This window comes from Cynara cardunculus (genome assembly GCF_001531365.2).
Source record: "Cynara cardunculus var. scolymus isolate 2C chromosome LG 13, CcrdV1, whole genome shotgun sequence".
In the NCBI taxonomy this organism is placed as follows: domain Eukaryota; kingdom Viridiplantae; phylum Streptophyta; class Magnoliopsida; order Asterales; family Asteraceae; genus Cynara; species Cynara cardunculus.
Window position 1 is genome coordinate 33,252,466 of NC_037540.1, and position 25,397 is coordinate 33,277,862.

Sequence of the window (25,397 nt, forward strand, 5' to 3'; positions counted from 1 at the left end):
TTGGTTCGATTATGTTTGAGACATTTAAACTTGCATTTTTAAAAAAATTGTAATTTACTTTTAGTTGTGAAAATTAACATATTGTAATTTTTTTAGATTTGTTTCGGGTTTCGGTTTCGGGTTAGATTATAACCAATGGTGAACGGAAAAAAAAGAATTTTTACCTTAACGGGTTCCCCAACGGGGATCGGGGAAACTGCGGGGACCCAATGGGGATCCCCGATAAGATCCATGACGGGGATCGGGGCGGTCACGGGAACAATTTTAGTTATCGATTTTCGGGGACGGGGATACCAATAACCGGCCCGAACCTGGCCTGTTGCTATTCCTAGTTTTAAACGAGATCGAGCAAAGGAGATCGAACATAGCAGAGCAGAGCAGAGCAGAGCAAATCGAGATACATTGTCGATGAATTTGGATGAGGGCTAAGGAATTTGTCGGATTGTAATTTGAAATCCGTGGTATATGCGGTGGAATTGTGAAATCGATGGCAAATGCAACAAATATATAATATTTATAGACGGCAAATGCAACAAATAAATTCACACACCTTCCTCACCTTTGGTGAGGTTTGAACCCCTTACTTACTAGGAGGACAAAGACTACGATACCGTTAGGCCAAAGGCCATTTAGTTGGGGGTTCTATTTTGTTAGACATTAACAGAGTCTTGAAAAAAGTTGGTTTGATGAGTCTATAAAGCTAGGGCTTATGACTTGGGATTTTTTTGTGCATCTCTAATAACGATCAAAGGAGTTTTTCATGAGTTGGTTTATCATTGGATCAATATGTAGGCATCCTTCAAAGAATTTGGAGAGTTATTATTGATGAATGAAGAAGAGTAATTAAAAACCCATACTTGGAATTACATTTGGCTTCAAGTACACTCATTTCAGCCTGAAACCACCCAGAAAAACTTGATATTGTAGCAAAAATTTCATGAATGAGATGGTACATATACTCCCCAACTTGAACATCAGAATGAAGGTACTAATTTGATAGCGAGAAAAGGGGAAGCAAAGCAATGGAGTGACTTGTATGCCTACAAAACTACGATCATCATTTCTTCCAGATGTTAATAAAATTAGTTGCCAACGACTTCAAATTCCCCCATATAGATGCTTTCACTGTCAACTCCTCGTCTTTTTGTCTCTCAGCCATGTTCCTACATTTAGAAAATTGCAGCTAACTCAATTCATCCAATTACTATATGTATACAAGAAACCTACACACACATCTTATCTAAGTTCTATGTTTTCTTTTAAGTGTATAACTTATAAAACATCAAGTATAAATTACTAATGCATACAAAATCTTTCAATTTCTAAAATATTTCTATTTTGCGCTTCTTTAAATGTTAAAACAGAGTTCTTGGAAACCTCTACTACCCTTCCCAAATAAATTGTCAAGTAGAATATTTAAGACTTTCAGAAACATAATCTCAAAGCAAAATAAATGATTCATGAGAACACAGACAATTCAACCAGCAATTTCATTACTTGCATTGGTCAAGAACCACAAAACAAGTTTAGTTAAAAAGCGCACATGAAGTGATGATGCAGCAGCAGGTGGTAACCGATTAAGAAGCACTAGAAAACACAACAAATATAAGAGAGAAAGAAAGCAATTTGTATTTAGTTTTCAAGAACCCTACATAAAAATTCATCACCCTTCAGTCGATGATGCAACTTGCAAGGGCATCACATGCTACTGAAACTTGTTTGGAGGTTAATTTGCTTTTAGCATGGGCTGGTTCCTGTGGATATTTGGAAGGTATTAAAGATTTTTTAAACAGCCCCTAGGGGTGTTCCTTAATCCTTTGGAATATTAATTGAGCTTAAGCCTAAAGGGTTATCACTAAGGAAGACCAGGATAGTTTTTATCTCCAGGATGCATAAATATATAACACCAGCCCCAAATGGCAAAGCCATGCAAATTGGTATCAAGTATCCTTGATGAATATTGGGTTTCTGGCAGAAGTATTATAGCAATTGTGCAGTTTCCAGCTCTAAACAAGATGCTTACAAAGTATAAAAGTTAGTGGTACCATGGGGGACAGCTGAATATGCTATGCAGTTGTGGTCTGTTTGAGTCTGATTTTTATAAAGTATTATGTATTAGAAATTTACTCATCCAGCTCCTTTATATAAAGGAGAATCTAGGTTGTATACAAGAGGTTTTTGAAGAATATGAATTCAACGCTAAAGTATTTCCCTTTAGGCTCTAGCTTCTTCAAATCCTTTGTTGTAAGCTTGAATCTCCTATCAAAAACATGTTTGGGTGAAAATTTTCTTCTTGAATCCATCTAATGTCTAATATCATCTTAATGTTTATAAGAAACAAATCTACAAGTCAAAGGATGGACTTTGAAGTGTTGAAATCAATATGAAAAGGTAAAGATACTTGATATAGTTTGTTTCTTAGGAACATTAAGATGATATTAGATGGATTCAAGAAGAAAATTTTCACCCAAATATGTTTTTGATAGGATATTCAAGCTTACATACAAAACAGTTAGAGTAGTCCTTAATGGTTCTTTAACCTCATAAACATCACAAAAGCCAATGAAGATGTATTTTGTAAGCTTTCAAGTGCATCATACTTGAGGGTTCGTTACCACGTAAAAGCGCAATCAATGTGAACATGTTTTCTTAATTGACCCACTACAACAATCAAAGAAGCAGTGGATCTGAATGCAAGTTGAATACCCACAACATACACTTCCAAGTACACCCACTACAAGCCTGTGTCACCTCCGTGACCTTCGCATTCTCTGCCACCACTTTACTATCACCTTTAACCCAATACAAAATTGAATTCTTCTCTAACTTCACATGCAGGACCACATGCCAACTTGTGAAAGGAAGAACATGTAAAACGTGGGGGAAAAGAATTCATAGAGTAGAGAGAATGAGTAGTTGTATGGGTTGAATGACGCACGGCGATATACTGAACAAGTGACATGCACTTAGGCCCTAATATGATAAATGATGAGGGCCAAAAAATAAAGAACTCAAAGTATAATGTCTAATATGTGATAAATGTTACAGATATTGTTTTGAAATAAAAATTTTAAGGAAGTCTGGGCGCAAATGTGAGAAAAAAAGGAAAAATATTTCAGTCAGAGGGACATTTTTGTGAAATATATCAAGTTGTCAACAACTAAAGATTGGTGGCCAGAATATAAACTCTAGAAACTACTTTCTAGTTGAAAAGTGTATTTATGGTCAACGTTGTGGTCAAACTAAGACTGGCTAAGTAACTAGTGGCAAAATAATAAGTTCCAGGAGTTCTCCATGGATGTAAATAAAAGCGAAGGTTAGGGTAAGTTAGTGAAGATTGGAAGTTTAGTGGCAAACATGGGAGCTTTAAAACCAAGGTTGGGGTGCGTATGTAAGGGGCTGTTTACCCAAATGCTTACCCGGTAAGTGCTTACTTATAGGAGTCAACACTAGAATTTATTTTGATGAGTAAGATTTCAATACATCAAAACGTATTAAATGCAACAATTTACCGGCTAAGCGCTCACCTGGGTAAGAGTCGTAATCTTCACTTACTGGGTAAGACTCTCCATCCTTCACATCACTCTTACCCGATAAGATTCTTGACCCTTGTCATGTTTATCCGATGAGGAAATTTATTCAATAAGCACTTACCAAGTAAGTGTTTAGCAAACGGCCCCTAAGTATATTTGTTATGCGAACCACTATTTTTATATGCATTACCGTTGCGATAACCACAAATAACGGTCATGACAGTTATTTTAGATTTTGATTGCTCTAACTGCTTAAGTTTAACCTAATTAATAGGTTCAAATAATTTACATAGGGACCCCTATGGCTTTTCCTAATCAATAGGTTCAAATAATTTACATAGGGACCCCTATGAATTTAAACAAAAATTGGAGAGAACTCAATGATTGATCTTTTGAACATCGGGATAATTTACATAGGGACCCCTGTTAGATTCAAATTATTTGTTTCGCTTCAAATAATCTACATAGGGACCCATGTTGGATTGAGATGATGGATGTGATTAAAAAGATGGTTACAACCACCCTTTTTAATCGAAAATCGGCAAAATATAATCAAAATTGGAGCGAAACAAATTACACGATAGACGATAATTTTATACTTTTTAATTTGGCATCCATATTGATATACTTTTTCATCCGTTTATCGTGGTTCTTCGTTTCTTTTTCTTTTGGGTTCTCTTTGGATCTCACCCCTATATATACATATATACACACACACACACATATCATGGTAACAGAGTCGTATCTCAGAAATCATAAATTGTCCTCTCCAACCTCCATTGCAAAACCCCACATCGTGTAAGTTCCACTTGCAGAAGCTACAAAGCACACTTCCCTCTTGCAGAAAGGTACCCCAGGCGCCAATGAAACATTTCTATGGTGCATCACCACCATCTGGTGCAATTCTGACCTAAGTGCAACTCAGATCTGGTCACTGTCACACCTCTCATGACTCTGGTTGCTGCTAAGCCTTTCTAGGAAAGCTACTCCCTTTCTCGAATTCATTTCCCTCTTTCCTGTCTTCATTTCAGTTCCCTTCACCAAATATGAGGCCAAAAAGGAGTAATGACACTCCATATCCATGCGCGGAAGGCGCACATCGTGCTCTCCTTTTCCTAAACCACAACACTGCAAATGGTGATGGGCTGGACCCTAATTTTACCCTTTACTATTCTTATGCACCATAACAGTTTTAAATTCCATTCCACGATAATAACTTGTTTAACATATGAACCTTTTGAAATAGATAGCATAAAAGAAGATTACCTCATGATGTTTCTCATCCCATCATGTTGCTGTTCAACTTTTGACTCTGAACCCTCGAAGCCAAAATTTTCCAAGGGAGAATCATCTTTCACATTATTCTCTGGCTTCTCATGACATGGACCTCTTCTATCATGACCCTCCATTGCAATATAATTAGTATCATCCTACGATGGGAAATAATTGAGTAAATATTTGTGGCCGATGCTCATGAACAACCATATTACGCATCAGTAACTAATGACATTGCACTCGAGATTGAACACCAATGGAGGGTTGAGACACGAAAACTCCTCTCATCCACCATTTCACATGGATAAGCATGCTAGGAGAGTTCCCAAAACATGCTTAGCCAAGAACAGATTGCACGGATGAATAACTGGCAGCGGCACATAAGTTAATATCTTTTTTATTAAAAGAAAACCAGGCAAATTTATAAGTTAATATCTTGATGCAGATACATTATCTAGAGACCATAACAATGAGATGAAGATGTTGTGAAGTTAACAAATCAGACTTGGTCTATATTCGCTGACAACTGACATAAGGAGGGAGGCTTCATCTATAAGAAATCACAGATTTAATAATGCTTAGGCAAGTCTCCTCTAATTAAAATTTGGTATTTACTTTCAGTTGGCAGTTAAGCAAAATCCTAAAAAAATATATAATATCTATTTTGGCATTCTAATTTACCACATGCAGTATAGTGAACAAACTAACACCACCACTTCGATATGTAACTACACAGTGAGCAAGAAGTTTTTACAAGCTGTGCTTCAACTTACAGTGCATCCTGATCAAGCTTTCAAGATCTTACTTGTGCCTGGCCGGACAACTGTTGTTTATTTTAAATTTCTGGCCTCCCCAACCCAAGATTGGTTATGGTAACTCCTCATTAACACAATAGATAACCATTAAAGCACTAGCATAAAAGCTTACAGGAGATGCTTACTCTTGTAGTGCTGTTTCCAGTGTTGGCACTGCTTGTTGATGGCTGAAGCACCTCCTTCGATTTAAAGTTTGTGTCAAAATTACCGACAGATTCTGGCCAAGCATCTTTATAAAGCTGTTGGTCCGTGGTTATTTGACTGGTTGATACCTCTTGACTTCCAGATGGTTCAATGGCTATTTCACTGCTTACCGTATCTTCTCCTTTAGTCTGCTTTTTATTCTCCTTCCCAATCCCTTTCTCCAAGGAAGATATTTTAAAATTGTATTCCATCTCCTGAAGCATCTTTTTGATTAAATAGTAGCTGCCACCTACTTCTTTCTGTGCACTTGTAGGGGGCGGAAATTTTCCCATATTCATAGCTCTATACCTAGAAGAGCCAAAAGAATTTTAATCATGTATATGCTAGAGCCATAAGCAAAGAAGGTAAGACAGATTTCAGACACAACAATTAAACTCAGTTTTTAATGTACAAGAAAATAAACTTGCAGCTTCTATGTCCCAGAGATTACACATAGTAACAGTCAGGATTTAACCATGGAAGGACTGGATAGTGACCACACCACCATTGACAGTGATGAGGTAATAGAATTGAAACAATTTAACTAACAGAGAAATGGACGAAGGAAGGTTTGATTGAATTTGAAGAAAAGAAAAGAAAACAGCCACTAGTAATCGAGGAAAAATCCCTCTCTCTAAGAGCCAACCAAATAAGATAATTCTCCATACCCCCATGCATTTACGCCCCACGCCCTATGCTGTTAAAATCGCGATATATCAACATATCGTTGATATATCGGATATCGGACTCGGGGAAAAAATCGGTGGTGAAATATCGGTCAAACATCGGTTCGATATTTACTGATATTTACCGATATTTTGATGGAAAAATCGATCCGATATACCAATTTTCTATAAGACAAATGTTTGGGCTTTTCTTATTACATGTTGGGCTTAGTTTTTCACTTTTTTGGGCTCTTTATTTGGTCACATGTATTAGGTCTCAACTCTCACGCTTCACAGTTCACCCTTATTCTCGGTCTCCTTCATCTTCACGCTCACAGTTTGGCTTCTTTTCTTTTCATCTTCACGGTCTGGCTTCTTTCTTTTCTCGGTCTCTTTCTCTTCTCAGTCTCCTCTAGTCTACTTACCAAGTTGATACACCCACAGGTCCTCAACCAGCAGCAACCGACAACGGCTGTGTTGAATGTTGATACAACCATAGGTCTTCAACAGTTCCTCAACCAGCACTCCAGCAGCAACTGTTAATCTTGAGTGTTGATACTTGATACAGCCATACAGGTTCTTGTCCTCTCCTCGTCCTCAACACAGCCTTCTGGCTCCTCGTGACTCCCTCAACTCAGCCTCCAACAGTTTCCTGATCCAGGTCTTATGTCCTAACTCCTAAGTCCTAACACCCACCCACTCACTTAATTATTCTTATCTGACTTAGTTAGAACTTAATTACCATAAATTACTTACTTTTGTTGTTAACGCTTAACTAAAGAAAGCAATGGAATGAAGAGAAGGGGGACAATCTTCAAGGGCATCTGTGACCCCGATTACTACTAATACTATTTCATCAGACGCGAGTACAAAATGCATCAATGGCGATATGGCTTGGGAATGGGGGGTATGGAAAGATCCAACCAAAAAATAATGTATGGTGTACTTTATGTGATAAAAAAATGAGTGGGGGGATCACTAGGTTGAAAGAACATCTTACTCAGACCAAAAGTAATGTGATTGGTTGTCCTAATGTGAGTAACGACATCAAAAAAAAAGTTCTTGCATCAATTAGTGAAAAGAATAAGAAAAAGAAAGAAAGAAATAGAAATGTAGAAATCCTCAGATAATATTCGGTTGAAGTTGATGATATTGATGAGGATGAGCAAGAAATAGATGGAACATAAATTACCGAAGGAGGAAGAGCACAAGCCGGAATGCCACCTCGTAGGCATGGGAATGGGCCCCAACCCCTCGGGGAACCCGGTCCCCCCCCTCCCCCCGGGGCCGGGGACGGGGATTCCCCGCTAAATCGGGGATGAGGACGGGGACGGGTATGGTACTCCCCGCCCCGCCCCGTACCCGTTATATATATTAATTAATAAATTATATATATATATATATATGTATGTATATTACTTATTTCAAGTAAAACGGTAATTCATAATTTTCTATTTCCTAACTAGGTTTATAATCTAAAATTGTTACTTTTTGGATATTAGTATGCAATATTTTGGATATCAAGTCAAAATACAATTACTCGATAAGTTTTTTATATTACTCGACATGGTTTTATATTACTTAATATCTTTTGGTACATGTGACTTAAATTTTTTTGGATTAAATTGAATTTTTTTTGGTTTTAGGTTATTAGTTCTTATATGATGTTGTGGTTTCCTTGTATTAAGTTAAATTCATTTTGGTTTTAGGTTTATTGAAAATGTTTTGAGATTTAAACATGTATGGTATCTTACATATTTCATTTAAAATAACTTATATAAACGGAAAAAAAATCCCCGTTTCCCCGTTGGGGATGGGGATGTGATTATATTCCTCGGCGGGGAAGGGGACGGGGATTGAGGTCCCCGTCCCATCCCCGCCCCATTCCCATGCCTACCACCTCGTGGTTTGAAAAGAAAGCCCGCTAGTGATGTTCGCAGGCCTCTTGATGCAATGTTGAAGCCCGATTATGCCAAGATAAAACAAGCCACTTTAGATAGAAAAAAATCCAATAGAAGAGAAGTTAAAGATGGCCGCTTGGAAAGAGTTTGCGGTTTGGGCATATTCGGTTGGGTTGCCGTTCAATGCCGTGCACAATGAGAACTTTCAAAAGTTCATAAATGCGGTTGGAGAGTATGGAAGAGGTAATTACCACTTCAAATTTTGAATATATTTCTCAAAGGTTAATTACTAAGTACTAACTTTATTCCTATAGTTGGTAGGCATGCCGGCTCCAAGTTATCATAATATTCGTATCACACTGTTGAAAGATGTACTCGAGGACACTAACAAGTTTGTGGATTCCTTCCGTTCACATTGGAAGAAGAGTAATGTGATAACTGGGTTCTGGTATCACCTGAGGTAATCATTATGTGATTATTTGATATGTGATTACATGAATATGTGATTAATTATTATAATTGATCATGTGATTATATGCCTACATGACATTAGTATGAGAATATGTGTATATTTTCACATATGGAATTGGATGCATGAATTTAAGTATATGCATGAGTTGTGTAAGTGTGGATGCATAAAGGTAAGTATGTGGTTATATGTATGTGTGCATGAATTTATTTGCACATATGGGGTTATGTATGTAGGTTATATGCATGCATAAAGATGGTAACCGCCTTTCCATATCTGGAAAGGTATAAATAGAGGGGAAAAGGTGAAGGTAAGGTTTTCTTGCCACTTCTGGAAATTTAAGAGAGAAAGTAATTATGTGGAATTTCTTGCATTTTGCTAAGCTGAAGATTGGATTCATATTTGCTGTTTCTTTCAAAAATTTGAAATCTGCATAAGGTGAGTGTACTCAAACATCCTTTACATATGATTTTATCACTGGTATTGGTTTTGATATGTTGAAATTTATTACATTGATCTTAATCATCTTCATTTTCCGACTTAAGCTTCCTCACCGGTCACCATGTTGACCGGATTGGTCATATCCGGACACAGTGTTGTCCGGATTGGAATAGAGGGTTACACTAATAATTATATCCGGACATAGTATTGTCCGGAGAGGGTAAAGTATGGTCAATGTATTGACCAATGAGTGATCGTACCCGGACACATATTGTCCGATAAGAGTACATCCGGTCAAGTGATGCTCAAATTGAGAATCTTGTGTTGGTTCAACTAATTTTACGCATGGACACCATATTGACCGGATAAGGTATGCGTCCGGATAGGGTGATTGCTTAATTGATTGTGTTGTCCAGCCAAGTCTGTCCGGACATGTGTTGGCCGGAGAAGCTTGTCCGGATACAAACTATCCATACAAGTTTATATTGTTGAATTTGAGTTTTAATATTTGGATTTTCACAATTCAACATTTATTTGGGTTTAAATTTATTATTGTGAAAAGGGGTATTTTATATCTTTTAAAATGGAAAAGATAATGTTTCTACCAGTCGTGGTGACGTAAGTCTGTTATGGTTTGAAACTATACTATTGGGAAATGTTTCTACCAAGCGTGGTGACGTAAGTCTGTTTTAATAAGAAACTATATTTTGGGAAAAGTTTCTTCCAGATGTGGTGACGTAAGTCTGTTCTGGTTAGAAACCATATTTTTGAGAAATGTTTCTTCCAGACGTCGTGACATTTGTCTGTTCTGGTATGAAACTTGTTTTAAGAGGTAGTTCCCCAGACGTGGTGACATTTGTTTGTTCTGGCTTGGAACTGGGTGTTGGGTACTTCCAGACGTGGTGGCTTTTGTCTGTTCTGGCAAGTAACCCTGTTTTAAAGAAGGAATAAGGGTGACATATCAAGGAGAGGTGTACCTATGGAATAAGGGTGGCAATGTCAAATGTGGATATTAATATAGCTCTTGTTATTATCACTAATTAGATGCAATAATTCTAAATCAACATTTCTTTGTGACTTGATAAATTAGAAGTATTGTTCTCTTTAGAAATAATAATTTAGATGTTGTTGAGAAGGGGAAAATGGTTTGTCATCAGAAGCTTTGATTGCTTAAAAGTTTTCTATCAAAGTTTTAAATACTTATGTGAATGATACAGAAGGAATCTGGTTGGTCTTTTAAAAGGACTCCTCTGGTTATGTGAAAAGATATTAAAACATTTTGGAAATTTCATGAATCAGAAGCTCTGTATGTATTATACAGAAGCTTTGTATTTTGAAAGGTTATTTCTTATTTTATAAAGTTTTGTACCCGAGCTCTATGTCTGAGTTCTATTTCATAATTTTGTCTTTAAAATTTATCTTTTCTCAAAATTATTTATAAAAGAGCAAAGAATCAGAGGAACTCTGATTCTAGCTTATTTTGTCTTCCTAAAATTAAATAAGTTCTTTCTGGATCAGAGGCTCTTTTTGGTCCAAAAAATCTCTGGTTGGTAAGGTTAGTGGAGCTCTGGCCTGTTGAGTGAAAGTTTTATACTAACTCTGGGTTTTAAAGTAAGGCATTTGAATTATGTGTTGAAATAATCTGTTGGTCTTATATTTTGATTATTTAATTTGATTCCATGTCTTTACCGAAATACATTATCTCTACATAAAAGATGTTTTATCAGATTTTGGTGATCTTCACCCTGCATTTGCAAAGAAGGGATTTACTCACTAGACATTCTAGTCTAACCCTCATTTTGTGTTTTAAAAATGTGCATTGCAGGATCTGCGGGGTTGCGGGATAATAAGGGGAAGGGGAAAATGTAATTATTTCCCTTATATGTTATCTACTTATGAAGATCAACCTGATGATTGCTCATTTTGAAGATACATGTTGTTATACATGTGTTAGTGCAAGGATGATTATTTTAGAATTTTTCATATGTAAATTTTCTATATATAGAATCCTTGTACTAGTAGGACCTATGTGGTGTAAAGTATATTTCTTTGATATGAAATGTGTTATATGCAAATGTGGAGTTTGGGGTGTAACAAGTAAATGAATTATTATGTCCGATTTTTGGACAGACGGGAAAGGGAGAAGCTTGATTAACTTTTTTGTCAATTGTCCACAAGGAACAATATTTTTGAAATCAATTGATGTATCAGAGCATGTGAAAGATGCTCAATTAATTGTACAGATGATCAATGTTATAAAGGATGTTGGAAAGGAGAATATCGTGCAGGTAACAAATATTGTATCTATATTAAGTATTAACATTATTCTACATATATATATATATATATATATTAAAGTAGTGACTAATTGTTTTTTACTTATACTAGTTTGTCACCGATAATTGGTCCAACTTTAAAGCTGCGGGAAAAATCTTGGAAGAAGAACATCCTCAAAAGTTTTGGACACCATGTGGAACACATTGCATGAATCTTATGATAGGAGATGTCGGAGAGAAAATTCCAAAGATTAAAAGTGTGTTAGTTGATGCAAGAGCGGTAGTGGTTTATATCTATAACCATGGAAGCATAGGTCATGTGTTACAAGGTTCGCAACACAATTCTACACCATTCAGAGCATTCATGAGAACCGGCATAATCTCCAAGTGCTATTTGTTTCTGAACAATGGAGGAAGAGTTACTTTGCCAAGAAAGCCATCGGAAAAAGAATTGAACGAATAATAGCTAAGCAAGATTTTTGGGACAATATTTATCTCGCTTGTCAGGTATTGGCACCGTTGGTTGATGTTGTTCGGTTGGTTGATACGGAGGAGAAGCCGTGTATGGGTTATATATACGATGCTATGGAAAGAGCTAAAGATCAAATCAAGAAGAACGTGACTGACACCATTCACAAAAGACTGGTCACTAAAGTGTGGTCAATGATTCAAGCACGATAGAATGACCAACTTCATCATCCTTTGCATGTCGAGATAATTTATAAAACATTGCTATGTTTTATTTATTTAATTTTTAAAGTCAATAATTATTGGTATTAGCTTTTAGTACATTTGTAGCCGGATATTACCTCAACCCCGCCATTTGTTTTGCACAAGATTCAGAACTCGAGAATAATAGATACATTAAGACGGAACTATACGAGGCAATTGACCGACTTGTGTGTGATGAAGAAAGAAATGATACTTTACGGATGGAACTCAATCAATATGTCGAGACATCAGGGCAATTTGGATCAGCGGTTGCCATAAGAAATAGAGCTAAAGTAGCACCACGTAAGTATGATAATAGGATATAATATATATATATATATATACACACACACACATATATTTACATATTCAAAAGTTTATTTGTGGTTTTTATTAACTTAATATACCTATAAAACGTAGATGTATGGTGGTGTTGTCATGGCATCGACACACCCGTGCTCCAACAATTTGCGATTAGTGTTCTAAGCCAAACCTGTAGCGCTTCTCCTTGTGAGAGGAATTGGAGTGCATTTGATCATGTAAGTTTTCTTTGTTATGGAAAAWATATTARCWCAAATGAAACTTAAATTCAAGTTATGGTTTTAAATTTATCAATTATCATTTCAGTTGCACTCTAAAAAGAGAAATTGCCTTTTGCAAAAGAAGTTGAATGATCTTGTCTTCATTCAATGTAACAAAATATTAGAGAGGCACTACAAATCTCTTCAAGATAACAAGTCTTCAAATCCTATTTTCTTGAGAGATGTTGAAGAAAATGATGATTGGGTGGTTCCAACCGATATTGAGCTCCAAGAGTTTGTGGATGCAAGAGATGGCCTCCTTTGGTTGGATGTACGAGAAGTAATGGGAGGTAATGAACAAGTTGGGCCAAGTACAAGAAGTAAAAGGGAGCGCTATAGAGATGATCATCATCATCATCATGTTGGAGATGAAGGGGAAGAAGGGGAAGATTGGGAAACTAACCTAAACGAAGAAGTGAATGTATTAGATGATGTTGACTCGGATGCTGAACCAATTGCTTGCGATTAGCTCGTTTTTAAACACTTTTCCTATTTTGTTTTATGAGACTTGTTTATCAGTTTATGTGTTGTTTTAATTTTGAAACTATATTTCTAAACTCTAATTAATGCATATGATATGTTTATGGACGCTTACATATTATATATATATATATATATATAATTCTAAGAAATATTATATTAACCACTATTTTAGACTGGTATATCACCGATAAAATCGATATATTTGTATTCTGACCGCAGTAACAGCATACCACGCCCTTTATTCTCTTCTCACTCCTCTAACGGAAATATTAGCAACTTCCCTGATTTGCCCTTGTGGAGTAGACTTGAAGCACTCTTGGGCTTAGGACATGTTGGGCTAAAATATTAGGATTCTCATCATTACTCTCTCCTTCAGAAAAAATCATCCTCAAGACTTGTTTCCGGAAACTGGATCTGAATACTTGCCACATCTTCCCATGTTGCCTCCTGTAGTGTTCGGTTTTGATTTATGAGCTACTTAGATTTTGGATTTTATATCAATGAAAAGTTTAAGGGTAAAATCTTTTAAGTTGCTGAAAGTTAGGGGACTTAAAAGGTATTTTATGTGTCCTCCTTGTGATTTGGAAATTTGGTCAAATAAGATTGTGAAGGGGATGGTGCATGGGCATGCACCGCCTCAAACCCCCTGCTTTTATTAAACTTACTATATATAGTAAGTAAAAGGGTACTGAAAAAGGTTTCGGGGAAAAAAACTTTGGCAAGTCTGTTTAACAAAGAAGAGGAAGCAAAGCATTCATTGAGGCCTCAAAAAAGGTGAGTTTTTACAAAGTTTTGATATATATGAGTTCTTATGCTTCATATAAATTACCAGATTCATGATGATAGATTCATGATGATATACTGGTATCAAACTAACATTTTACCAAGACTGTTACTAATTTTCATCGCACAAAGCCATGTCCGTTAAAGTTCCTTCAACGCTCATAGTATTGTCTGGATTGGACCCTCATCGCCCAATGTGTTGTCCGGATTGGACCCTCATCGCCCAATGTGTTGTCCAGATTAGACCCTTATTGCTCAAGTGTTGTCCGGATTAGACCCTCATCGCTCAAGTGTTTTCCGGATTGGACCCTCATCGCTCAAGTGTTGTCCGGATTGGACCCTCATCGCTCAAGTGTTGTCCGGATATGGGTATTCATTGCTCAGGGTGGTATCCGGATGAGGATGTTTATCGCTTAGTATAGCTCAGTGTGTGCCCGGATCAGGGTGTTTCAAACTTTAACCAATAAACTTGTTTATTATTAAATAAATGACGATAAATGGCGGTGTAACCGCAATAGTTGTTTGATAATTATATCATTTAAAATTAGGTCTGAACTTCATTAAAGTATTATGACAGATTTGATTTACAGGAGAAAGTTCACTCACTAGACCTTCTGGTCTAACCCTCAGTTGTTGTAACAATTTATTTTGTAGGTCATCCAACGTTGAAGGATAAAGACAAAGGGAAGATGTAACTGATTTGTGGAAGATAATTTTTGTTATGATGAATTTTTGGGTTCAAACTTTTTGTTCTAATATATAACCAGTATTGAAATGTTCGTAAATATGGGAACTTGATGTATGTTATAGCATGGTTTTTGATTATTAGTTCTTATTAGTACTTTCTTGGGTTGTCACATTTGATATCAAAGTCTTGGTTTAAGAGATCTAGGTATTTTCCCGGGTACTTCGACTAAAAGTAGATGCATAACAGGTTCCACTGGGACTTTGAACTTGGGAAAATGTGATATAATTGGGTTTAAAGCGACGACAAGTATGGTAGATTTAGATTACATGTGGCCAATGTAATCCACATGAACATATCATTATACTTAAATATGTGATTAACTATATACATGTTTATTGTGGCAGTTAAGGAGTTATGAGTATTAAGTAATATGGCAGATAACCCTATACGCTCAAGGAGGAATGTGCCTATGAATCCCGAAGGAGAGAATCCTGGATTAGGAAATACCCCTGAGAGAACTTCTGCGGGCCACAGAAGAGGCCGGGGAAGAGGAATCTTGAACAGTGGAATTAATCCAGAAATTGCTACAACAATAGAAACAAGGAGTTGAGGTCATGGCCGAGGAAGAGGAAGAGATGTTCAACAAGAAATTCATACGGAACGGGAAATGTCAATACAAGAAAGCTCAACGTCAAGCCGTGGTCGGGGAAGAGCAAGGGGCAAGAGTCGTACTCCCAACCCTGGGTTTATTACTCAGGAAATGTTAGCAGCTGAGCTGGGAAAATTCCAAGATAACCTGGTAACTCTACTAGGACGTTCCACTCAGTATACTCCAGAAGGGATAGTGAACCTGAATCTACACGAAGAAGCCCGGACGAGTACACCGGTAACAACTACATTTGCACCACCTACTTCATCCTCGGTACAAAAGAGAGATGATATTAAGATGTTTCTTGCATGCAAGCCTCCTAAATTTTCTGGAGAGCATGATTCTGTTAAGGCCATGTGTTGGCTTAAAGAGATTGAATTAAGTTTAAAGACTAGTAAAAGAACGAAATAGGATAAAGTAATGTTTAATGTATAAAGATTATAGTCAAGTGCACTGTATTGGTAGGAAATCATGATGAGTTCAAATCCGAACATTTTGGATACGATGTCGTGGGAAGAATTTGTTGCCAAATTTAAAGTTCAATATTATCCTGAAGCTGAGGTATGAAAGCTAGAAGACGATTTTCTTCTATTGGAGCAGGAAAGCATGACGGTTCGTCAGTACACTGAAATATTCATGGAACAGTCTTGATTCGTCGAGGCCTATGTTGCCACTGAAAGCAGCAAGGTGAGAAAATATATTTGGGGTTTGGAGTCTATGTAATATTCGGTTTCAATATCCAGTTGATCAAGTATTAATGTAATTTGGTAATGGAAAATTCGAGGTTAGTTTTTGGCATTCAAGGGGTTGAAGAGGAATCGATCTATGGTTCTTTCTCTATAATTATATTTGAGTAAATGTAATTATATATATATATATATATATATTTATGTGTGTGTGTGTGGATAATTTTATTAGGGAAGGTTTTATATTAAGCATTATAAGGGCGGCTATGCACTTGCTATAAATAGCAAGTGCATATGAATGGGGAAAGTTTTACATATTTTGGAAGTTCTATAATTTTCTTTCAAGAAGCTTAGGTGATCAAAGAGTAGAAATAAATTTCAAAGCTGATTTTAAAGGCAAAGGTGAGTTCCATACTGCTTTCAGTATATCTAGTTATCATATTTTTATGATGTAATTCAATATAGTACTGGTTTGTGTTGTTTTAATGAGATTAAAACTGTATATGATCACTGCTACTTCATCGCCTGTTAAATATCCCAAGAACATAGCTCATCGGACAAAGCCTGTCCGATGAGGCTCCTCACCGGCCAAAACAGTGTCCGGATGTGTACCCTCACCGGCCAAAGTAGTGTCCGGATAGAACTTCTCACCGGTTATAGTGTTGTCAGGATAAGAATAATCATCACACAAGGCAACATTCGGACATGACCCTATGTTGTAGTATTGTCCGATAACCCTTCACCGGGTAATTTAATGTTCGGAAAAGAATGAAGTCTTGTCCGGACATAGTGTTGTCCGGATAAGATCAAGCTTGACCGGTAACCTCCTTCCCGAACATAGTATTGTCCGGATATGACTGTGTATTACACAGTAATCACTTCAGGAAGTGAATTCTATCTAACTGGCGGTGTAACCGCGATAGATGTAATGAAGATCCAAATTTGAACCATCTTGGGCTTTAAATAGTAGGTTGTGTTTTGTGAAAGGGTAATTCACTCACTAGACCTTTTGGTCTAACGCTCAATTATTGTACTAATTTGTTTTGCAGTCGTCCATCATCTCAGGATAAAGGCAAGAGAAAAATGTAAAGAAGTGTTGTTGAGAAGAAAAGTGTTATAACTGATAAAGTTTTTGTTATTCCCCAGTTTCATTTGTCATGTAATCATACTTTGGAATATTGTATAACTTTAGTATGGAGAATGTGGTATTGTATGATAAAATTTTTGTGAATTTATATTGTTTTGTGTTTGGTGGGTTGTTTCAGTCTAATCTCAGAAAATATGTAATTTCCAGAAACCCGGTTACATTTCAAGCGGTAGTTGATGCTGCAGAGATTCTGGAAAAAGATATCAATCGGCAACCACAACAGAAGGTTAGGGAGAAGAGGAAAGGGGATGCAATAGCAGTTGATTTCCATAAACCTAAATTTGTTGGAATGCAGAATCGTCCAACGCCAAAGTTTACTGATAGAGCATGTGCTCGATGTCATAGAATACATCAGGGAGAGTGTAACAATGACCCACAGAAGTGTTTTAAATGTCAAGAATTGGGTCATTTAGCTAAAGATTGCCGAATGGTATGATGATGTTTTACGTGTAATTCTTCCCAACATATTAATGTGATTGTCCACAAGCAAAGGGATGGGGATCTACTTATATTGGGGGTAATCCACCCAATCGGGGGCCAATGATTTTGCAATTTTTCGGGCGGTCATGGAGAAGTAAGACGTGGAGAGGCAGTGACAAGGGGACGAGCCTTTCAGATGACGAGAGGCGAAGCTGAAGAAAACCCTAAAGTGGTGACAGGTACATTCTTTGTTAATTCAGTATGTGCCAAAGTCTTATTTGATTCCGGTGCAAATCGTTCTTTTGTCTCGCCTTCATTTGTTGGATGCACGTGTTTAAAGTCTAAGGTATTAGATAATGTTTTGATGGTAGAAACAGCAAATGATAGTAAATTCTTGATTAAGGATGTTTTTATGATTGTTCTATATCAGTAGAGGGGTGTGAGGTACCCATTCAACTTCTTCCTATGCCGTTAAGAGAATTTGATATAATTGTGGGTATGGATTGGTTGGCTAAAAACCAAGCCAATATAATACGTAATAAGAAAATGATTCATATAGATTTACCGAGGAAGGGACCGGTTATAATCTATGGCTATTGATGAGATCGTTATTCCAGCCTTATTTCCGTCTTAAAGGCTCGGAGGTATCTCCAGAAAGGGTGTGTCAGTTTTCTAGCTTATGTGATTGATATAAATAAAGAAAAAATAAGATAGAGAATATTCTCGTTGTAAGTGAATTTTCAGAAGCGTTTCCGGAAGATTTATCAAGTTTACCTCCTGATCAATCAATAGAATTTCAGATCGAGTTGTTATGTGGGGTTGCGCCAGTTGCTCGTGGACCGTATAGCTCCGTCTGAATTGGAGTTAATGCACAGCTGAAAGAATTGTTCGATAAAGGCTTTATGCGACCAAGTACATCTCCTTGGGGTGCACCGGTATTGTTTATAAAGAAGAAAGACGGATCGATGAGAATGTGTATCGATTGCCGTGAGTTAAATAAGTTGACAATCAAGAACAAGTATCCACTCCCAAGAATGGATGATTTATTTAATCAATTGATTGGGGCCAGTTACTTCTCAAAGATTGACTTACGATCCGAGTTTTCTTGGGTTGGCAGGTTATTATCGAAAGTTTATACAAGATTTTTCTCGTATTGCTACACCATTAACCGGACTGACGTTGAAGAATGTGAAATTTGAATGGAAAGAGATACAAGCAGAAGCTTTCCAAATGTTGAAAGATAAGCTGTGTAGCGTGCCAATTCTAACCTTATCTTATGGTACGGAAGATTTTGTAGTTTATAGTGATGCCTGGAAACTGGGTTTGGGTTGCGTGTTGATGCAACATGGAAAGTTTATCGCTTACGCCACAAGGCAGTTAAAGAATCATGAAAAACAATATCTTACCCATGACATGGAGCTGGCGGCCATAGTCTTTGCTTTGAAAATCTGGAGACATTACTTATATGGGACCAAGTGCCAAAGTTTTACTGATCATAAAAGTTTGCAGCATTTGTTCCATCAGAGAGAATTGAATATGAGCCAAAGACGATGGTTGGAACTGATTAATGCTTATGATTGTGAGATCTTGTATCATCCAGGCAAGGCTAATGTGGTAGCTGACGCGTTAAGCCGTAAAGAAAAGAGCGGCACGACTAAAGCTTTATTAAAAACTGAATTATTGTCGAGCATTCACGAAGAATTGCAAAGATCTCAAGGTAAAGTTATGAAAGAAGACAAGATTAAGCAAGAGCGACTTGGTGGATTGTTGACCGAGTTAGTAAAAGACAACCGAGAATTGTTGTGTTTCCAGAACAGAGTCTGGGTACCGTGTTATGGTAATCTCAGAGAAAGAATTTTGAGTGAAGCTCACAAATCTCGCTTTTCTATTCACCCGGGTACGAATAAAATATATAGAGATATGAAACAATTCTATTGGTGGCCGGGAATGAAGAAGGATATAGCGATCATGTTGATCTGTGTATTACTTGCATGCAAGTGAAAATAGAGCATCAACAACCCTACGGTAAGTTAGTCGTTAGAAATTCCGATTTGGAAATTGGATCACTTCACTGTGGATTTCATAACCAAACTACCTAGAACACCGAAAGATTTTGATGCTATATGGGTTGTTATGGATCGATTATCTAAGTCTCTTCATTTCTTACCGATGAAAGAATCGTATTTTATGGACCAACTAGCGAAATTGTATATTGATGAAGTGGTAACACGTCAGGGTGTCCGGTTGTCATTTATTTCTGATCGAGATAGTCGGTTCACGTCTAGGTTTTGGAAGAGTTTCCAAAGAGAAATGGGTTCGTAAATAAGGTTGAGTATGGCTAATCATCCACAGACCGATGGACAAAGTGAACGAACGATCCAGACACTCGAAGACATGCTTCGGGCATGTGTTATTGACTTTGGAGGATCGTGGGATAACCAGTTACCTTTAATTGAGTTCGCCTACAATAACAGTTATCACTCGAGTATTCAGGCGACACTTTTTGAAGTATTGTATGGACGAAAATGTCGAACATCGTTGTGTTGGAACGAAGTAGGTGAGAAACAGTTGACCTGATATAGTTTAGCTGACGACGGATAAAATTAACCAGATTCGTGAACGAATGAAAGTAGCCCAGGATCGGCAGAAAAGTTACGCTGATAAACGTTGTAAGCCGATTGAGTTTCAAATTGGTGATAAAGTTATGTTGAAAGTATTACCCTAGAAAGGAGTTATTCATTTTGGAAATAAAGGTAAGTGGAGCCCAAGGTATATTGGACTGTTTCATATCCTTGAACGGGTTGGAGAAGTAGCATACAAACTAGAGCTTCTTATAGAGTTAAGTGGTATTCATAATACTTTTCATGTATCAAATCTAAGGAAGTGTCTAGCAAACCCAAAAATAGCTATGTCACTACAAGAAATCAAAATTGATGAAAAGTTGTGCTTTGAAGAGACCCCTGAAGCCATTACAGATTTCAAAGTAAAAGCGTTGAGAAATAAAGAGATTAAATTAGTAAAAGTTCAGTGGCGTTATCATAACGGGCCAGAAGCCACTTGGGAACCCGAATCTGAGATGAGATTAAAATATCCTCATTTGTTTGTTTAATGGAATTCCGCGACGGAATTCTTCTAAGGGGAGGATACCGTAATGTTCGGTTTCGATTTATGAGCTACTCAAATTTCAGATTTTATATCAATGGATTTAAGGGTAAAATCTTTTAAGTTGCTGAAAGTTAGGGGACTTAAGAGGTATTTTATGTGTCCTCCTAGTGATTTGGAAATTTGGTCAAATAAGATTGTGAGGGGGAGGGTGCATGGACATGCACCGCCTTAAACCCCTCGTGCTTTTATTAAATTTACTATATATAGTAAGTAAAAGGGTACTAAAAAAGGTTTTGGGGAAAAAACTTTGGCAAGTGTGTTGTTTAACAAAGAGGAGGAAGCAGAGCATTCATTAAGGTCTCCGAAAAAGGTGAGTTTTTACATAGTTTTGACATATATGAGTTATTATGCTTCATATAAATTACTAGATTCATGATGATATATTGGTATCAAACTAACATTTTACCAAGACTGTTACTAATTTTCATCGCACAAAGCCATGTCCGTTAAAGTTCCTTCAACGCTCATAGTATTGTCTGNTTACTAATTTTCATCGCACAAAGCCATGTCCGTTAAAGTTCCTTCAACGCTCATAGTATTGTCTGGATTGGACCCTCATCGCCCAATGTGTTGTCTGGATTGGACCCTCATCGCTCAAGTGTTGTCCGGATATGCGTATTCATTGCTCAGGGTGGTATCCGGATGAGGATGTTTATCGCTTAGTATAGCTCAGTGTGTGCCCGGATCAGGATGTTTCAAACTTTAACCAATAAACCTGTTTATTAAATAAATGACGAGAAATGGCGGTGTAACCGCGATAGTTGGCGGTGTAACCGCGCGAGATGTTTGATAATTATATCATTTAAAATTAGGTTTGAACTTTATTAAAGTATTATGACAGATTTGATTTACAGGAGGGAATTCATTTACTAGACCTTCTGGTCTAACCCACAGTTATTGTAACAATTTATTTTGTACGTCATCCAACGTTGAAGGATAAAGGCAAAGGGAAGACGTAACTGAGTCGTGGAAGAAAATTTTTGTTATGATGAATTCTTGGGTTCAGACTTTGTTCTAATATATAAACAGTACTTAAATGTTTGTAAATATGGGAACCTAATGTATGCTATAGCATGGTTTTTGATTATTAGTTATTAGTACTTTCTTGGGTTGTTACACCTCCTCTACTGGACAACCCTTCCAATGGATCAGCCATTGACGAACTTGCTCATTATGCTCCGTAATCATACATGAAGCCAAAACAGTTGTTGGAACTAACATATCGGTTATCCCTATCTCCAACTCAGGAGGTAACACTGTTTCTGTAGGCGTTCGAACAGCCTGCTTCAACAAAGACACATGAAATACGGGTGTATTTTTACGACAGTGGCGGTTCCAGATTATAAGCCACAAGCTCAATCCTTTCTAGTACCTTGAATGGACCAAAAATCGCGCCGCATAACTTTTGATGAAGACGGTGAGCCACTGACATTTGTCTATATGGTTTCAGTTTAACGTAAACCCACTCCCCCGTTTGGAATTTCACATCCCTTCTCTTTCTGTCCGCTTGTTCCTTCATCACCGATTGAGCATTAGACAAATGTTGTTCGAGTTGCTTCAAAGCTTCATCACGATCTTGAAGCTCTTCTACCACAGCTTGAACGCGAATCTCACCTGGAACAAATTGTAACACTGTGGGTGGTTTGCGACTGTACATCACCTCGAATGGGGACTTCCCAGTTGACCCATGAAATGTCGAATTGTACCAAAATTCCGCCCATGGAATCCAAATTGACCAAGAGCGTGGCTGATCAACAGCTAAACATCTTAAATAAGTCTTCAAGCAACGATTTATGACTTTCGTTTGGCCATCAGATTCTGGATGGTAGGCGGAACTCATATTCAATTTAGTCCCTTGTGTCGAAAGATTTCCTGCCAAAACAAACCAAGGAACAAAGGGTCCCGATCACTTGCAATCGATTTCGAAATACCATGATGGCGAATCACTTCACACACGAACACTTCAGCCACCGATTTAGCCGTATAAGGGTGTTTTAATAACAAGAAGTGGTTGTATTTAGACAGCCTGTCTACTACCACCAGAATCGCATCAAAACCCCGAGATTTGGGCAACCCTACAATGAAATCAATAGAAATGTCTTCCCAAGTCGCACTAGGAATGGATAAGGGTTGAAGAAGACCTTCGGGGGCTATTGAACTTGTTTTACATTGTTGGCACACTTCACACGCCATAACAAAATCTTGGAAACACAGCAATCATACCGGGCCAATAAAATGTTGGTTGCCAAACGACGGTAAGTGCGATAGTACCCTGAATGTCCACCCGAAGTGGATTGATGAAACTCATTCAACAACATGGGAATGAACTTTGAGTTACAAGGGATCACCAAAAGGTCTTTGTAGTATAGAACGCTATGACAAACGGAAAAACCCGGATGTCGCGAGTGGTCAGTCTCACACTCCACCAACAATTCTGAATTCCCGTGTCCGCACGGATTTCGTCCAAAAGCTGCGATCCTTGTAACCAAATTGGTGTCGACACCACAGTATTAAGTTCCCAATCAGCGGCTTTTCGCAATAAAGCATCCGCCGCTCGATTTTCGCGGCCCGACTTACAACAAATGTTAAAATTGTACCTCAATAACTTGGCCACCCAATTTTGTTGATCCGGTGTCGTAATTCTTTGTTGTAAAAGATATTTAAGGCTCTTTTGATCTGTGTAGATCACGAATCGTGTTCCCAACAAATATGATCGCCAATGTTGAACTAATACCAACGCCATTATTTCTCTTTCATATGCCGATTTCGCCAAATTTAGATCGTTAAGAGCCTTGTTGAAATAAGCCAACGGCCTGTTTTGTTGCATTAAGACGGCTCCTATTCTGCTTCCAGATGCATCACACTCAACCACAAATGGTAATTGGAAGTCCGGCAGAGCCAACAGAGGTGCAGTCACCATTGCTTCCTTTAAAGAAACAAAAGCCTGTTGCGCTTCATCACTCCATCCAAATGCATCCTTCTTTGTCAAATCTGTGAGTGGCCTCGCAATACTTCCGTAGTGCCTTATGAATTTCCGATAATAGCTGGTGAGACCCAAGAATCCCCGTAACCCTTTAATGTCTTGGGACCGGCCAATCCAAAACCACTTCGATTTTTTTAGGATCCATAGCTACAACTTAGCCATTAATGATGTGGCCCAAGTATTCTACCGAAGTTTGGCCAAATGAACATTTCTTTCGATTGGCCACAAAATGGTTTTCCCATAAGATTTTCAAGGCAATTTCTAAATCCACCATATGTTGACTCCACGAGGGACTGTAAATGAGTATGTCATAAAAAAAACCACTATCATTTTTTGTAATAATGGTCTAAAGACTTTGTTCATAACCGCTTGAAAGGTTGTCGGGACATTTGAGAGCCCAAAGGGCATCACAAGATATTCATAGTGGCCGTCATGCGTTCGGAAGGCCGTCTTCTCAATACTTGTCGGCTCCATTCGGATTTGATTGTAGCCGGATTCCAAATCCAATTTGGAAAAGAATTAGACTCCCTTAAGCTCATCAATTAGTTCCTCAACCGCTGGTATTGGGAATTTATCCGAAATAGTCGCCTTGTTAAGGGTTCTATAATCAAGACACGTATCCAAGAGTTATCCTTCTTGCAGACAAGGATGACGGGACTCGAAAAAGAATTCTTACTCGGCCAAATCATTCCCAATTTTAATAGCTCTTAAACTTGTCTTTTGATCTCAGATTTCTAAATATGGGGACATCTATAAGGTCACATATAGGTTCGTGTGGGGAAACCAAGGAAATGGAATGATCGTGTGGCCGTGAAGGAGGCAGCCCCGACGGTTCACGAAATACTTCACTAAATCGTTCAATTAAGACGTATAATTGTCGGTGTTGTATTGAAGTAAACTCTTCTTTGACAGGGGCTATAGTTGAACATGATGCAGCCTTCAGGGTCGGTAAGGGCAACCACGATTGCAAGGAAGCTTAGGAACGTTCCGACCTAGTCAATCCTTGGAGAAGAACCGCAACGCGTTGAAAAACAAACCTCATCAACGATCTTTCTCAATTATGGATCACATCCCCCAAGGTTTTTAACTATTCTACGCCGAGAACCAAATCCAAATGCCCCATGTCAAAAACCAAGGCTGCTATTACAAACTCACACGGTCCCACTCTAATTTTCAGTAGTGGGCATCGCAGATTGACATGAATTCGATGGCCATCCCCCACCTGAATATTGGTTCTGGCAAAAAACTCCACGGACAGTCCAAGAGACTTTACTAACTTTCGAGAGATGAAGTTGTAGGTAGCCCCACTATCAACCAAAATGAGTATTGGAATATCCGCTATGGCGCCCTCGATTTAAGGGTTACCCCCTGAAGCATACTCAACCGAAGCCCCGAGAAATTCAAGTGCCAAACACAAACTTGCGAAATTTGCACCCTCGGGTGGGGATGCCAAATTTACGTCAGCTTCGAGGTTGGTAATCAACCCATCCTCGTCGCCTGAATCATCATCGCTCTACAACAAGACGCAAAGCTGACCCTCGGG

General features: G+C 37.8%; 1 protein-coding gene across 2 annotated transcripts in view; it reads right to left on the reverse strand.

The window, feature by feature from the left end:
• Positions 1–822: 822 nt before the first annotated feature.
• LOC112524442 overlaps positions 823–25,397 on the reverse strand; it is a 32,336-nt gene continuing 7,761 nt past the window's right edge. The window contains exons 3-5 of one of the 2 annotated variants that reach the window (XM_025134257.1): positions 5,749–6,115; positions 4,800–4,963; positions 823–1,163 (exon numbers count right to left, since the gene is read on the reverse strand). In XM_025134257.1, the coding sequence (XP_024990025.1) occupies positions 1,058–1,163; positions 4,800–4,963; positions 5,749–6,115 (637 nt within the window). In that variant the 3' untranslated portion in view covers positions 823–1,057. Of the gene's footprint in view, positions 1,164–3,985; positions 4,649–4,799; positions 4,964–5,748; positions 6,116–25,397 lie in introns of those variants that run through there. The other variant, XM_025134258.1, reaches the window with a different exon arrangement.